The sequence below is a fragment of the Cibotium barometz genome, chromosome 41 (genome assembly GCF_041138505.1).
Source record: "Cibotium barometz isolate CiBa-2024 chromosome 41, ASM4113850v1, whole genome shotgun sequence".
NCBI lineage: Eukaryota > Viridiplantae > Streptophyta > Polypodiopsida > Cyatheales > Cibotiaceae > Cibotium > Cibotium barometz.
In genome coordinates, this window is record NC_141086.1 from 23,247,198 (window position 1) to 23,264,918 (window position 17,721).

Below are 17,721 nucleotides of genomic sequence, written 5' to 3' on the forward strand. Positions count from 1 at the left end.
GCTGCTCACTGCCACCTCGGAGTGCCTTTGCTTCCACCAATGCGAGCCTTCGACACCAACCACCTCACGGAGTGCCTTTGCCTCACATCGACGCGAGCCTTCGTCACCAACCATGTGACATGTGAGGGATACCAACCATGTGACATGCGAGGGATTGATCGTAGTAAAACAACCTTAGGCTTAACTAAACTTCACTTAATGATACTTAAGAGATAGACAATGGTGTCAATGTGTCACGATTGTGACGTGTTTATGTATCAGATTCTCTCTTCATTGCTGATTACTGTTGCAGATGCAAAGAGTTACCAGCCAAAGGGAACCCCTACCCTCGACTGGTTGCGACTCTTCGTCAAAGGATGTACCTCTTCATCGAATAGCCACATCTCTTCGACGAATGGTTGTATCCCTTAATGAATGGTTGTGCTTCTACATTGACTAGACACATCCCTTAGCCTAAAAGTTGTACCCTTTCGTCTAAGGTCATGTCCTTTCATCAAAGGACATGCCTCTTCAAATGTGTCTCTTCATCTCCTATATAAGAGACCTATTGTACTCAGTTTAATAACAAGAAGTCAATTCAATCTTGTCTCAAGTGTTCTCCTGAAGGTTCTTGTTCTAAGTTAATTACTTAAGTAGTAATTAGTACACAATATGCAGGATTAACAACATAATCCCCACAGTGGTATCAGAGCAAATTTTTTTTCCTACCCGTGGGTTGTGAAGCCCTCACCCTCTCCGCGGCACTCCCTCATCCACCTCTCCTCTCAGTGTTGTATGGAAGAAGCAGAGCGATGGTGGACTTGGCGTGAATCCTTGCTCGTAGTAATGTAAACAAGTACACAAGGTCTCACACCCATATACAGGTATTGTGTGTATAGCAGAGAGGGACCCCTGCTGTATTTCCGGAATACCCTCCCTCCCTGCTGACCGGTGGCGTTCGCAACATGGCAGGAACTGCCTCCCTCACTGCTGAATATGGAGCCCCCCCTCTCTTCGCCTTGGTTGCTGCCAACGTGCACTCTTGTTTGCTGAGCGTGGCTGCCAGTTGTGAGCCGCCTTAATATATTCAGCGACTGTTGGTGGCACACTGTTCGAAGCAACTCACAGTCGGCGATTCAGCCCTGTTCGAAGCGATTTAGTCGACGATTCAGCCCTTCGAAGCGTCACCTTCGCACCTCCAATCGGCGACGGCCTTCGAAGCGTCAACCTTCAAAAAAAAACAATACACAATATTAATACGTGTACTGCCACGTGGAATTCAAAAAAAACAAAACAAAAAAACACCCAACAGGCGTGCGTAACCCGCTGGGCGTGCGTTGGGCGTCCGTTTGGGATTTGCTGGTGTGAACAGCCACCGTGGGCGACTCGAAAACCACCACCCGGCTGTCAGGATGTCGCCTAGTTCTTCCTCGCCTCCTTCTCTCCAGCGAATAGGCGCCCTTCTTCTTGGCTGTTCATGGGTTTTCCTGGCTTTGCCCACACCACATACTCTGTGTGCTCTCACCCTCTACGTGCATGCTTCATGGACAACTTTCCGGAGGAACCCGACATGCACGTCTCTTACCTGAGTTACATTGACGAGATCCCCGAGGCTGTTCTTCCCGAACACAGCCCTCCTCGTGCCCTCACTCCGGAATCAGTGCCACTATCCGCCGATGTTGGGTGGATTCCAAGTCTTCAGGCCTCTCCTATCCCAGCATCCCCGGCCTCTCAGGTGTACCGCATTCATGTCAGCAGCCCGCATGTGACCGAACCCGACACTTGGGCAATTTGGACTATTTTCCTCACCTGCGAGCCACTGCATCTTACTCATTTCGAGTATTTTCTATCACGGTACCCGCAGTTGGCACACTTTCTTCCAGTGTGGATGGCTTACGCAATATCTCCTCCACACGCCATACTGCGAGATCTTCGTCCTCGACTATACTCCATTATCTCCGGTGCCCAGTTCTTTGGCGGAAGCCGATGCAGTAACTTCGGAGGACGATCCTGATGAAGTGGAAGACCCCGACTTCGCGTACGAGGATCCTATTACTGCCTCTCCAGCAGCTTTTCCTTCCATTCTCCATTTCGGGTGGACCTTTCCTGCTTCATCACAGTACTCTCTCTGAGTGCTCCAGATGTCGACTTCGCACGACAACGTGCCACCCGCCGATCCTCAGATGGAAGCCTTGCAGATGACTACTCTCCAACAACAGATGGAGGACTTGCAAAGGGCATTTTTTGACGGAATGGCATCAATGAGATCCCAGATGGAAGACATGCAGTAGCGGCACCAACATCAGCACGAGGGATCCAGGAAGTCACAGCGAGCGCATCATTCGCATTCTCCACAGTCATCATCATCATCCTCGGTGGGCCAACAAGACGATCCCTTAACTCCTCCCGATCCGACTGCCGAGGTAGACAATGTTGAACTTAAACTTTTATATAAATTAATGACCACAGCAGAAACACGAAAGATGGACATCAAGTTACCTGAGCCCTACAATGGCCGCCGTGATAAGCGGTTAATCGATCATTGGCTCTACAAAATGGAGGTTTATTTCTCGAATACCGAATTGCCCGAGAACAAAAAGGTGGCATTGGCCAGTACCCTCTTGAAGGATACCGCCTTCCTCTGGTGGCGACGCAGGATTGCAGATGGCAAGTCTACTCCAACGTGGGATAAATTCCGGCGTGCTCTTCGCAAGGCTTTTGAGCCTGCAAATGCGAATTTTCATGCCAGGTCTTCTCTCCGCCGCCTGAGTCAAACTGGCTCCGTGGCCGCGTACATCTCAGAGTTTCAAAAACTGGCTCTGGAGATAGAGACACTCAGCTCCTCTGATCAGCTTCACAGCTTCATTGACGGGCTTGAACCCACAATCCAAGACGAAGTCCATAAGTATAATCCTGCCACCCTGGATGAAGCAATCTCGTATGTCGAGCGCATTAGTGATTGCCGGCGTCCTCCCAGGAACTTTTCCTCTGGCCCCCGTTCCTCTCAGCGGAATCGATCCAATGGAACTAGCCAACCCCAGCGTCCTAATTCTGGACAACCCAACTTTCGGCAGCCATATTTTGGACAACAGTCCTTCCGGCCGCGCTTTTCCGGGCAAACTTCCGCGTCAAATGCAGGATCCTCTCAGACCGAATCCTCTGGCAGCAGCAGAAATCGAGATTGGTCTCGACAGGACCGTCGCAACAATGATCGGCGCAACTTCAAGCGAGAAACCTCTTCAAGACAGCAAACCTCCTCATCAACTGCCCCTTCATCCCAACCTAGTCGCCCAGGCCTTTGCACAATTGTTCTGGCAATCACCGATGGTATGAATGCCCTCAGCGTCCTAAACCCTCCAACACTCGGCGCAATTCTCAGGTGGACAGTTGTCACCATGCTGATCATGACCCGCCTCCTGTGAAAGACAAGAACAAACAGATGGCTTGTTCTGTTCGCGTTTCGGAGTTTGTCAGTACCCTGATGCTTAATGGCCAAAGTACCAACCCTGTTTCGGTAAATCTTTCCAAACAGGTCCTTAGTCTTCTTGGCTTCATTGGCGACCGTCCCATCAATGTGCTGGTGGACAGTGGCTGTTCCACTAATTTTGTGGGCACTTCTTTGGTTCACAAGCTTCGCCTACAGACCCGACATTTTGTGGATGTTTTTCAAGTGGAGCTTGCTGATGGTTCCTTCCTTAATTGTAACCAAAAGGTGCAACAGCTTCAGTTCCAGATTCAAGATTACCAGGATCACCTTAATTTTTCAGTTATGCCGTTGTCACATTATGACATGATATTGGGACAATCTTGGCTGTATCGTTATGATCCGGTGATCAGCTTTCGTTCCCATTCAATCCAATTATATCATGATGGTCGAGATCTGGAACTTCATGGCCTTTTCAGTGCCAAACCCATCACAGTTGTTTCTGCCCTGCAAGTCAAACGTCTCGTTCGCAAACGTGACAGTACAACATCCTTGGTCATGTTACGAGAGATTGAAGCAGAAACCAGTGAGCAATCTCAAGCCTCGTCATCAACTACTGCTTACTTGGAGCAACCCTTCTTCAGGCCTTTTCAGGATTTGTTTCCGAATGATCTTCCGACGACATTGCCTTCTCGTCGTCCTGTGGATCACCCGATTGATCTTATCCCAGGTCAACCTCCTCCAACCCGAGCTCCATACTGTGTTTCTTACTCTGAATCTCAGGAGATACAAAAGCAATTACAGGAGTTGCTGGACAAAGGTCACATCCGTCCCAGCAAAAGTCCCTTCGGAGCCCCGGTTTTACTTGTCAAGAAGAAGGATGGATCAATGCGGCTTTGCATTGATTACCGTGCTCTCAACAAGTTGACAATCAAGAACAAATTTCCTTTGCCTCGCATCGATGAATTGTTCAACCAACTGCTTGGTGCTAAGGTGTTTTCCAAGATTGATTTAAAGTCCGGCTATCATCAAATTCGTATCCGTAATGGTGATGAATACAAGACAGCCTTTCGGACAAAATATGGCCATTATGAATTCTTGGTCATACCTTTTGGGTTAACCAATGCCCCGGCCACTTTCATGACCCTGATGAATGAAAATTTTGGGCCATACTTGGATAAGCTCGTGATCGTTTACCTTGATGATATTCTGGTTTTTGGCCAATCTATGGTCGATCACAAAGAGCATTTACAGATAATCTTTGAAGTACTACACAACAATGTGCTGTACATCAACAAGAAGAAGAGCGAATTTTTCAAAAACCATGTGGAATATCTTGGGCACATCATTTCTGCTAATGGGATTGCAGTAGATCCTAAGAAGATTCAGGCGATTGTGGATTGGCCCTTGCCTCTCACCACTTCAGATGTTCGATCTTTCTTGGGACTTGCTAACTTTTATCACAACAAGGTGCATAGATTTTCGGAGATTGCTGCCCCTTTGACAGAACTGACAAAGCTGGACAAACTTCAGTGGTCTTCGGAAGCTGAGCAATCCTTCAATGATCTCAAGCATGCCTTGACGACAACCCCGGTCTTGGCCATTGCAGATCCCACTCAGCCCTTTGATGTAATGACAGATGCCTCAGATCGTGCTTCTGGTGGAGTTTTGATGCAGAATGATCGTGTCATTGCTTTTGACAGCAGAAAGTTTTCAGCCATTCAAAGCAGGTATCCTGTGTATGATAAGGAGTTTTTGGCAATCGTGCATGCTTATCGAACATGGAGACATTATCTTCTTGGAGCAGATTCAGTTGTACGTACAGATCATCAATCTCTGACGTATATTTTCACTCAGCCTGTTATGAACTCTCGACAAGGCAGATGGGTTGAATTCTTGGCTAATTTCCACATGATTATTCAGTATGTTCCTGGTCTTCAGAATGTGGTTGCAGATGCCTTAAGTCGCATGCCTCGAGCCATTAATTTTGCCATCACAGATGTGCAAATGGAAATCCCTGCTTGTTTTAAAAATGAATATTTGACGGATAGAGATTTTGGAGATGCGTTCCGTGCTCTCAAATCTTCTAATCCCAGTCCTACAGAAATGAACATGTTTGCAGCCTATATTATCATGGATGAGTTGCTGTTCTTCTCTGACCGCATTTGTGTGCCTCACAATATTTCATTGCGGAAGATTCTTATTCAAGAACATCATGAAGTTCCTTATGCTGCTCACCTTGGTATCAACAAGACATATCGACTTTTGTCTGCTACATACTTCTGGCCTCAGATGCAGCAAGATGTTATCAAATTTGTCAAAGCTTGTCATTCATGTCAAACAATGAAAGCCTCTCGACAACTTCCTCCAGGGTTACTTCAACCGTTGCTAGTTCCCACTGAGAGATGGGAAAGTATCAGTATGGATTTAACACCACCTTGCCTCGTTCATCCAAAGGCAATGCTCAGATTCTTGTGGTGGTTGATCGATTTTCCAAAATGGCGCATTTCATTCCTTGCAAGAAAGCTGCTTCAGCCCCAGATGTGGCGTCATTATTCGTGCAACATGTCTTCAAATTGCATGGATTGCCAAAGACCATCATCTCTGACAGAGATCCAAAGTTCACTGGACATTTTTGGACGTCTTTGTTCAAATCTCTTGGCTCGAATTTGTTATTCAGTTCAGCCTATCATCCTCAAACAGATGGACAGACTGAAAGAGTCAATCAGATTTTGGAGGAAATGATTCGACATTACATTCAATTCCGTCTGGCATCATGGGAAGATTATTTACCACTCGTGGAATTTGCTTAGAATAATTCCCATCATTCAGCAATTGGATTAACTCCATTTCAAGCAGCATATGGACATACTCCTCTTGTGCCTACAAACTTTGTTTTACAACACAAAGTGGCGTTGGTAGATCAGTTGGTTCAGGAGATGCAAGATGTGCTTGTACAAGTTCGAGATAAATTGGTCCATGTGCAACAAAAATATCAAAAACAGGCCAACAAGCATCGTCGACATGCAGAATTTCAAGAAGGAGATTTGGTCTTATTATATGTGGCACCTCACCGCTACAAAACAGTGAAATCAATTTTTCCAAAGTTACCACCTCGCTTCTATGGGCCTTTCAAGATTCTTAAGAAAAATTCAGCTGTCAGTACAAGTTGGAACTTCCACCGTCATGGGGAAAGATTCATCCGACTTTTCACATATCTTGGCTCAAACAGTATATTCAAGGAGATTCGCCTGTTCCATACTTATCTTCATATGTACCAGAAATTGAAGATGACCATATTATCCTTGTTCCAGAAGTAATACTTGACGTAAGACAGAAGGAAACAAGAAGAAAGTTGACTACAGAATTTCTTGTGAAGTGGATGGATTTGGATGAGTCTGATTCCACTTGGCAAACAGATGAAGAAATGCAGCAGTACCCTAACCTTCTTCAAAAGTTCTTTGACAAACGGATGTCTATCATTTGACACATGGGTTTTATTTTAAATGGGAGGGAATGTCACGATTGTGACGTGTTTATGTATCAGATTCTCTCTTCATTGCTGATTACTGTTGCAGATGCAAAGAGTTACCAGCCAAAGGGAACCCCTACCCTCGACTGGTTGCGACTCTTCGTCAAAGGATGTACCTCTTCATCGAATAGCCACATCTCTTCGACGAATGGTTGTATCCCTTAATGAATGGTTGTGCTTCTACATCGACTAGACACATCCCTTAGCCTAAAAGTTGTACCCTTTCGTCTAAGGTCATGTCCTTTCATCAAAGGACATGCCTCTTCAAATGTGTCTCTTCATCTCCTATATAAGAGACCTATTGTACTCAGTTTAATAACAACAAGTCAATTCAATCTTGTCTCAAGTGTTCTCCTGAAGGTTCTTGTTCTAAGTTAATTACTTAAGTAGTAATTAGTACACAATATGCAGGATTAACAACATAATCCCCACACAATGCAATGCAATGCAGCTATATTAAAGGGATGAGTTACAATGAAAATCTATAAATAGATCTATGTTGTTCCTAGATGAAGTATCTATCTCAGGAAGAGAGAGATAAGGTGAATGCTAATAATGAATGACTGTTCCCTTCTCCAATGCTGAGGTCCACCCTTGGAATGTCGGCTTTCTCTACGTAGGAGGCGACATGAATCACGTTAAACAATTTATCAAGAGAATCCCCCATCTTTCAAAGCTTTGTTCAAACATTTGGAGAAGTGTCTCTACAGTCTACAACCAATACTCTAATCCAAACGAGGTAGTGTCTCCATAGTAGTTGCCTTGATCGTAATGATGCAATATCTCTATAGCTGCTTTCTTGATCTAACCTATATAGCCAATTGTGGTTTTAAAAGATCTGAGAGTTTTATGGACAACTCGCCATAGCAATTGTTCAGCATTTGGGCTTTATGGGTTACTCCCATAGCAAATGTGCCTTTGGTGATGAGAGGAGTCACTACCTCGATTTAGTTGTGAAATTTTTGTCTTTACACCATGTTGAAATCTCCTCAAAGAATAACAGGAGCTTTAAGTCAGGAAAGGGAGTCTTAAAGGTCTGGTCTAGAACACAGAGCACTAGAGCCATAGATTGAGGTTGGAAAAATGAAACCAAGAAGGGTGAAGATTTTGTTGAAATCCATCTGTTACCATTGGAGTAGTTTTGTAAATAATTCCTTTTTCAAAATTTAAGATTGTGTTTCCCCTTGAAAACGAAAGAGTGTAGCTTACAAAGAAAATAACTTGTGTTACTCTTAAAGGTCTTGAGGTGATAGTGTTAATTGACTTCTTAAGTTTGCTAATGCGCAGCTTAGAATCCTCTGATTTGACTACAATTTTTAGTAAGATATGTTCAATTCATTAGTTTGTTGACTAAAGGGTACTTGTTCCTTTCATAGAAGAAATTAAGTTTTGTTAGCACCTTACAATTTCAACTTTTATTCACAAGAACTTGCTAAGAGAAGAAAACTTCTTGTTTTTTTGTTTCTATTGGTGGTTTTGGACAGAGGAGCATTAGGCCAGCCACGTCTTTTGGTACCTGTAGTTCTTGTCATGTTCTTCAATAGGTGGAATGAGTGAGTTTGACCTTTTCTCTTTCTTGCCTACTTTATGTGTGCTTAAGTTGCATTTCTAGTTTGTAAGTGTGTGTGTGTAAGAGAGAGAGAGAGAGAGAGAGAGAGAGAGAGAGAGAGAGATTAAGCATCTACCAAAGACCCAATAGGCCTATGAGACCAAAGTGAAACAATGATGTCCATGGCATATCTCATCATGGAATGGAAAATAAAATAGAAACAAAACAAGGTAATCTCACTGGGGCGATACAAAAGTGTCCATGGAATCTCATCATGGAGAGAGATTTTATTATGTCTACGAAAGACCAAAAGGGTCTATAAGACCAAAAGTAGTACATGTGATCTGAGAGTAAGTGTATGCCAACAGAACATGAAAGGAAAAACTAGCTACCCAAAAAACTGTGAATCATCCCTGTACAATGGAATCGACTCAACCAATCATGTGGCATCCTCGTTCGGATGTGAATAGATGGCATCACTGTCAACCCCCGGTGGTGGCAGAGCTGTTGTATGGGGCATCGAGATTTCATAATTTCCTATGTAGACAAATGTTCTAATTATTATATATGCAAAAAGTTCTATTTAGAATGTCTTTTGAAAGAAGTTAACTCTTCTACTCAAACGTATGAAAGTAGCTCTCTCTCGCCCCAAGAGGTTATTGCAAAACACCAAGATTTCTGCAAATCTTTTGGTTTTAAGGTGAGCAATAAGTTACCTTTTCTTTATGCTATTTGGAAGTTTCATAAACATCCCAAGAAGCCTAGATTTATAGTTGCCTCTAGTAATACCTCTTTAACTTAGTTTGGAGGTTAATTTTGTGCTCGCTAAAGCTCCCGCCGTCACCCCCCCCGCTCGCCCCTCGCCATCCCTCCTTCGCGCCCTGTCCCCCCCCCCCCCCGCCTGCCAGCGCTTATGCGCCCCCCCCTTCTTCTCGCCATCGCGCTGTCGTGCCATGGCACGTCTATGGTGTGAAACCGTGCATGTGAGGCCATCAAATACACATCCAGATGCACGAGGTTATGTGCCATGACGAGTCATTATATGATGCCATGTACATATGTTCATATTGTAAATGAGGTTCAATAAGACAAGCTGAGCCAGATCTAGGAGTTTTTGTATATGAGTGTGGAGGGTGATGGTTCTGCTAAATGGTATCGATTGGGTTAAATCAGTGAACCTTATGGAATGCAAACATGAGGGCATGCCAATGCACAAAGGAATGTATTTATGAAAACATGGGAAAATACTTGAATGAACAATTGAGGATTCTATAAATCACATGGCCGATATGATGATTTATAAATTACGAAGGCATCAAGAGTAATGGAGATTCAATGGACATTGCAGTGTCGAGGAATTTATTGAATGCTGGGGAATAAAATTAGATGAACTACCTTGCATTGAGCACCTTACCTTAATGCTAAGGTTAGGAGTATTACACTAAGGGGCAGATTGCGTGGCATTAAAAAGGAAAACAATGGAAAGCATTAGAGTGTGGGTGGCAGCATACGTGGAGGAAAAAAAAAGAAATGTATTTCTTTTTATTAGAATTTGCTAGATAATGGGCAAAGAAGATTCGAGCGCAGCTTTTTAAATGGGAAATTTCCGGATTGATAGCTGCAAAAGGTGGTGTAAGCACGATTTCCCCGCGGGAAAAAGAGAGGAAAAACCAGAGGCAGACGGCGGCGAGGACCAGTGAGGAAAAAAATTCTGCAGAGAAGGAGAACCAGTGCCCATTCGACCAGTTTTTTTTTATTTCAAGAATACATAAACTGTTTGTGCCTTGTAGGTGTTAGATTTGGAGGAAATCTTGAGTACTATAGAAGGAGATACTCTTCGTTTTTTTTTCTCATGACCTTCATCGAACAGTCGGCGACGTGCAGCTTGCGATTAGTGAAATGAATCAAGAAATTCCACGCATGTAAACCTTCAGTTAAGTGATTTCTTTTTTTTAATTCCTTTAAAATTACTCTCACTCTATACGATTTGAGAGAATCGTATATCCCATATATCAAAAAGAATTTGGAAGTGAATAGAAAGACCTTGGGGAAAAAGCTAAAGGATTTGGAGCTCGGAGATTTGTGAAAAATACATTGAAGTCGAGGGTAATTGGTCTTACTTTCTACTCAAATGAATTTTGGAAATTACGAGTATGTTAAAGCTATGCCGAATGCTATCTTTTGCTTGTGAGATGTTAGAATATTAAGGCAGGTTTTCAGGTGAAAAAGAGCATCTTGACATAATGGTTTTGATGGCACTGGATGTAAAGGATGTAACTGGTCACATGTATATTGGAAAAATTTGAAGGCCTTGTTATGCCTACATGTGAATGGTTCAAAGGATTTCGAGAAAGAAGTCAGTGAGTAAAGGAACAAACACTTGGTATGCAATTTTGTGCAATCATCAGGATGAATTCAAGGATGTATTAAGGTAAATCGACACATGTAATTGTCATTGGAAATAGTGATGTTCAATACTCCTTGGGAAATTTTGTTGCGTGAGTTTCCTTGTTAGATTTGACGTTCACTCTCACAGCTAGAAGTCTCGTACTTTCTTGGCTGTACCGCACACTTCACGACATCTTTTGGTGAACCCGACGTGAAACTGCTGGGGTGAGAGTGTGGTGAACTATACAGGGAAGCTATGGCTAAGAATTCTGAGGGTCAGGGGGTTCATTTTGACCCCGGAGTTATGCAGATGTTTCAGATGTTTACCATGTACATGCAACAGCAACAAGCTGCTGATAGGGGACAAATTTCCACGACCAAAGCATTACAATCAATTGTGAAAAAGATGGATCAATTTGATGGGAAGGACATTACAAAGTACCTGCGCAATTATATAAAGGAGATGGAGCTAAACAGGGTTACTGAGGAGGACATGGTTCGAAGTTTCGAGCTGGTATGTGTTCCTGAAATAAGAGAGCGCATAAAAGGATTGCAGACAGCACATGGTGGCAGAAATTGGGAAGAGTTCAAGCTTGCTTTAAAGGATGAATATTTTATGGAGGATTCTGAGCGAGTGACCAAACGAACTTTCTTGGAATGGGTCACAAAATCTAAAATGGGAATTTCTGCCACAGAATTGCTAAGAGAGTTTGAGAAGCGTTATGCCCAGTTGTCAAGGATAGAGCGTGCAACTTTGGACAGAGAAAAAACAGAGCTCTTCTTACAAGCAGCTGGGAAAGATCTCCAGGAGAAATTGGAAATCCTCCTTGAGGATAAGGATACAGAACAGGGATTAAAGAGTGATTGGAATGATGTTGAGGATGCAGTTACTATGTTAGCAAAGCGGCAGCGGAGGAGGGATAAAATGGTAATGGGCTCTGCAACCCCCATAGCTGTTGTTACCCCTGAGAATCTACCCAAACCAGCTGCTACAATTCCCAAGGTAGATGGGCCAATGGATGAGCTTATCAAGGGTATGTGTGACTTAAAATTGAAGATGTCCAAGATTGAAGAAAAAGGTTTACCATTGGGGCAGGCTTCTATGCAAAGGCCTCAAAGTAAAGAAGGGTTTACATATAGATACATATGGTGTGATGACCCAGAGCATGCAAAGAAAGATTGTGCTAGCTATAAAGAAGCTCTTAAAAATCAACTTGTGTTTTTCAAAGATGGGAAAATACATCTTACAGAGACTGGTCTTCCATTGAGTACAAACTTTGGAAAAGGAGGGATGAAAAAGCTGGTAGAGGTTATGGCTGCTAGTCATGCCATTTCTATGGTTGAGGCAGCAACCTATGGATTAAAGGTTGGTCAATTAAAGCAGGGATTTGAGAATGATGAGGATTATGAGAATGAGGATTTTGGCCATCAACAATGGAATTAATTGCGTCAAAGAAAGTGTCAAAGCAAGCTTTGCATGAAGCAGGTGATTGTATACGTCTTGAGACTGGCTGGGAGGAGCCTGTGGATTCTTTATCTATTCATGCCTATATTGCCAAATGCCAAAATAATGAGGCACAGGTAGAGGAGAAGCGTAAAAGGGAAAATGAGGAAGGAGGGCCATCAAAAAGAGTTACACGTGGAAGTGAAAAGAAGGATCCTGGGCCATCACGTATACCTCCACAGGATGTTTCAATGGAAGAAGTGCCAGCAAAAATGAAGGAGAAGGGTAAAGGGAAAAGTCCACTCTACAAGCTTCAATCTGATATTGAAGCTGCAACAGATCTCAAAAAAGTGCTTGAAGAGAGGATTCTAAACAGCAGGGTGGAATTCACACTAGGGGAAGTCTTGGGGATTGCAAAGAAAGAATTTCATGATGAGATAATTGATATTATACGAAGGAAAAGACAGTTCATAATTGAATCTATTCCATCACAAGGGGAGGCAAGCACTTCCAAGACTCATGGAGTACAGGTACAGAAAAAGGAAGAGAGAGAAAGTGTGGTGGAATGTAATCACTCTGCTGATGGGGCACGACAAGTGCGCTTTGTGGAAGAGGATGATGAAAAAGAAGTTCTTACAAAGAGTCATTACTCCAGGAGCCATTGGGCAAGAGCAACCACTGAAACCCTTGTCAAGATAGGTGATTTGGAAGAGCCATATGTCGCTCTAATTGATCATGGGTCTGAAATAAATCTTATGGCTAAAAATCTCTACAACAAATGTAAGTGGCCAATGGATGTGGATCATGGGTGGATGATTAAAGCAGCTAATACCTCATCTAGAGAGCTTTATGCAGCATGTCCAAATGTAAGGGTAACTATAGGGGATGTGAAGGATGATCAGAATTTCTTTGTTCAGGAGATGTCATTGTATCCCCTCATTCTTGGGCAACCCTACATTACAGCTGTAAGGATGGAAACAAAGGTTTTGGATGATGGTTCAGTATATGCAAGAATAAGGAGTAAAGATGGCAAAAAAGCTGTTCAGTTTTTGACAGTTTGTATTAACCATGAAAGGAATCGTGAGTCTCTTCGAGCACAGTCACTTCCAAAGATAAATAGAGAATTCATGAATTACAGGGAGATGAGGGATTTTGGCCAGGTGCCATTGTAAGGCGGGATTCCAATGGTACAAGGAAAAATGAGTTCTCGCAGGACTCAATCAATGTAAATAGTTTTCCAGTAAATTTTTAGGGATTCTCTAGCTATGGGTCACTGGTTTTTGTAAAAACCAAGGATTTGAAGCGTGGCATGCGAAAACATATACAAAATGAACAAAAAAGTTTTCAGCAGTGTGGTCTTTTGGGGAAGAATGAGTTTATTTCAGGGGTGCTTGATGAGGTGTCATGTGTAGATACTATGGATGTGCTTTTTGATATGGGAAGAGCATGCTTACAGGGTGGAAATGAAATGATAAAGGTGTCATCCGTGGAGATGTATGATATAATCCAGGAATTTGAGGGGGTGGAATGTAAAAACATGAATTGTGAGATGGATGCTCATGTTGATACAAAGTACAAAACGGTTGCAAAGAAGGTGAAACCAGTTGCCTTGCCCTTGCCACCAGGAAGCAAGGAGAAGATAGATGAAGCTTCTATGCAGCCAAATCTTAGAGATCCGAAGAAAATTGGGCATAAATTTACTCAAGAAACTCTAAAAGAGCTGAAGATTGGTGAGAAGGATTTTCTGTTGCCAGTTGAAAGAGAATGCTTTGAGGAGATGCTTGTAAAACATGGGAAAGCCTTTGCTTTTCAGCCGCATAAGATAGGCTGTGTTGATCCAAGTGTAACAGCACCAATGGTGATCTTTACTGTTTCACATGTACCCTGGAACCTGCGGCGGCCAATTCCAGTACCAAAGGCTCTCTTGCCAAAGTTGATGGAATTACTAAAGGAAAAGATCAGGATGGGAATCTTGGAGCCTTCATGTGCCCCATATTCCAACAGATGGTTTACTGTACCAAAGAAAAATGGGACATTGCGCTTTATTCAAGACATGCAACCTGTAAACAAAGTCACAATCAGGAATGTGGGAGCAGGTCCAATTGTGGATGAGTTTGCAGAAGCATTTGCAGGGAAAGCTATATACTCTATGGGTGATCTGTATTCGGGGTATGATCAGTTCCAGCTGGATATACAAAGCAAGGACTTGACCACAATGAGAACTCCTTTGGGATTAGTAAGGATGTGTACCTTACCACACGGAGCCACTAACTCAGTGGCACATATGATGAATGGAATGAATAAAGTCTTACGAGACTTCATACCACAAAAAACTATGCCATTTTTGGATGATGTGCCAATAAAGGGCTGTGATGAGAAAGACAAAGATGGGGATTTGGATTCAAAGGGGTGCCGCAAGTTTGTGGCAAATCATATAAAGGATTGTGACATGATTCTATCCAGGCTTGAAGAAGTGAATCTTACTTTATCTGGGCTGAAATCAGTGTTTGGAGTTGGTGAAGTGCTAATAGTGGGACATCTTTGTAGTACTAGTGGACGCCGTCCTTGTCCAGCCAAGATAGATGCAATACAAAGAATGAAGGAAACATGCATTAATGTTACAGAGCTGAGGAGATTTCTTGGAGCATGTGTCTTTTATGTTATTTGGATCCCACATTATGCACATGTAGCAGATCCTCTTTATCAACTTTTGAGGAAAAATCTAAAATTTCTGTGGAGTGCAGTACATATTAAAGCTATGCGGAAGCTGAAATATTTGCTCCAATCATCACCCACTTTGAGAAAGGCAGATTATGAGTGTGGCAGGCCTGTGATTGTTACAGTTGATACTAGTCCTACTGGGATAGGATGGGCAGTAGGGCAAGATGATGAGGATGATCATAGGTATGTAATTAGATTTGGAGCAAAGGTATTAAGCTTTCGGCAACGAAAGTATCCACAGATCAAGAGAGAGTTATGGGAGATAGTCACTGCTCTAAAATGTGAAAAAGAATATCTTATTGGGGCATCTGTACTTGTGGAAACTGATTGCTTGCCACTTCTTGGGATGATAGCAAGTTGTACCACTCCAGATATTGCTATGCTTAGGTGGATTGCTTATATCAAGTCACTAAATCCTGAGTTTGAGCATATTGCGGGAAAAGATAATCCAGTTGCAGATATGCTATCAAGAGCCAGGTATGAAGATGAGAAAGAGATGATTAGTGACATTGATGATGTGGGTACAAAGTTCTATACTACAGCATATGCAAAAGGGGATCATATTTGCCTATCAAATGCACTTGAGTCTTTTATTGAGGAAATATATGAAGGAGATTGGTTGCTTATTGGTCAATATTTGAGTACTCTGACAAGGCAAGAAAATTGGTCTGACTCAGAATTTAAGAGGATCCGCAGAAAAGCATATGGTTATTTCCTAAAGGATGGGTATCTCTGGAAGCATCCTAAGCAGAGGAATGCTATGCCACAGAGAGTCATATGTGATAAAGAGACTCAAGGAAAGCTTGTGAAAGAATTCCATGAGAGTCTCTGGGCTGGACATAGAAGTGTGTGGGCCACCTTTACCAAAATAAAGGAAAAATATTGGTGGAAAGGAATGCACAAGGATATTTCCCAATATGTGGAAACATGCATGGTATGCCAAATGTACTCAAATGTGCGGCATCGTGATGGCTTGCAACCAACCTACCCACCTGCCATGCACTACAAATGGGTAGTGGATCTAGTTACAATGCCTTTGGGAATTTGGCAGATGCGGTACATTGCACTTGCAAGAGAAGATTTGACAAATCAGGTAGAAGGGCGTGCTCTTAGAACAAAGAGTACGGAAACAGTATGCAAATTTCTCTTGGAAGATGTGATCTGCCGGTATGGTTGTGTTGGGAAGATAACAGCTGATAGGGGTGAGCTAGATGTTGAAGAAGCAAGGGAATTCTTCTCTAGAATTGGTATCAAACTGTCCCTAACATGTGCTTACAATCCTGAGGGCAATGGGAAAAGTGAGCGAGGACATCCTCCAATCATTAAAGCTTTGGCTAAGGCATGCAGAGAAAGAGTGCGAGAGTGGCCAAAGCTGCTACCATATGCCTTGTGGGCTGACCGTACAACTCATAGCTCAGTGACAGGATACATGCCTGCAGAATTGATGTATGGTCAGAAGCCAGTGATGCCAGTTGAAGAAGTAATTCTAACTTGGAATGTATTGCCCTGGGTGGAAGGATTGAGCAGAGATGACCTCCTTGCATTGCGAATAAGACAGTTGGAGAGGAGGCCTGAAGATGTAGAGCTTGCTAAAGCTCGCTTGAAAGATGCAAGGCTGAAAAATAAAGAAAGATTTGATAGTAGACACAGACTCCGGCCAAAACCTATTGAAGAAGGTGATTGGGTTCTAATGTATGACAGTAGCCTTGACAACCAATTCACTGTTCAAAGAAAATTTGCAAAAAGATGGTTTGGCTCTTACATTGTCAAGCATGTGCATGGAAATGCCACGTATACTCTGTGTGAGCTTGATGGAACAGAAATAAAGAATCTTGTGGCAGGCAAAAGGATCAAGATATTTAAAAGAAGGCATGATAGTGATCCTTTTGATTCACAGGAGACTCAGGATGAGAGGCTTGACAGTGGTAGTATGGATATGGTTGAAGAGGAAGAGGATGATCTTCCTGACAATGCAGAAGATGAAGACGACATCCAGCTATATGTAGATCTTGATGATGATTTGGCACATACCAGAGGATGTGCAAGTTTAGAGGGGGTGGATGTCGTGCCATGGCACGTCTATGGTGTGAAACCGTGCATGTGAGGCCATCAAATACACATCCAGATGCATGATGTTATGTGCCATGACGAGTCATTATATGATGCCATGTACATATGTTCATGTTGTAAATGAGGTTCAATAAGACAAGCTGAGGCTGAGCCAGATCTAGGAGTTTTTGTATATGAGTGTGGAGGGTGATGGTTCTGCTAAATGGTATCGATTGGGTTAAATCAGTGAACCTTATGGAATGCAAACATGAGAGTATGCCAATGCACAAAGGAATGTATTTATGAAAACATGGGAAAATACTTGAATGAACAATTGGGGATTCTATGAATCACATGGCCGATATGATGATTTATAAATTACGAAGGCATCAAGAGTAATGGAGATTCAATGGACATTGCAGTGTCGAGGAATTTATTGAATGTTGGGGAATAAAATTAGATGAACTACCTTGCATTGAGCACCTTACCTTAATGCTAAGGTTAGGAGTATTACACTAAGGGGCAGATTGCGTGGCATTAAAAAGGAAAACAATGGAAAGCATTAGAGTGTGGGTGGCAGCATACGTGGAGTAAAAAAAAAGAAATGTATTTCTTTTTATTAGAATTTGCTAGAT

General features: G+C 42.8%; 1 protein-coding gene across 2 annotated transcripts in view; it reads left to right on the forward strand.

The window, feature by feature from the left end:
* Nucleotides 1-17,721, forward strand: part of LOC147614789 (ATP synthase protein I-like protein) — an 82,339-nt gene that overhangs the window by 14,715 nt on the left and 49,903 nt on the right. For both annotated transcript variants that reach the window (XM_086780132.1, XM_086780133.1), the window contains exon 8: nt 8,420-8,488. In XM_086780132.1, coding sequence (XP_086636258.1) covers nt 8,420-8,488 — 69 coding nt within the window. The remainder of the gene's footprint in view (nt 1-8,419; nt 8,489-17,721) is intronic.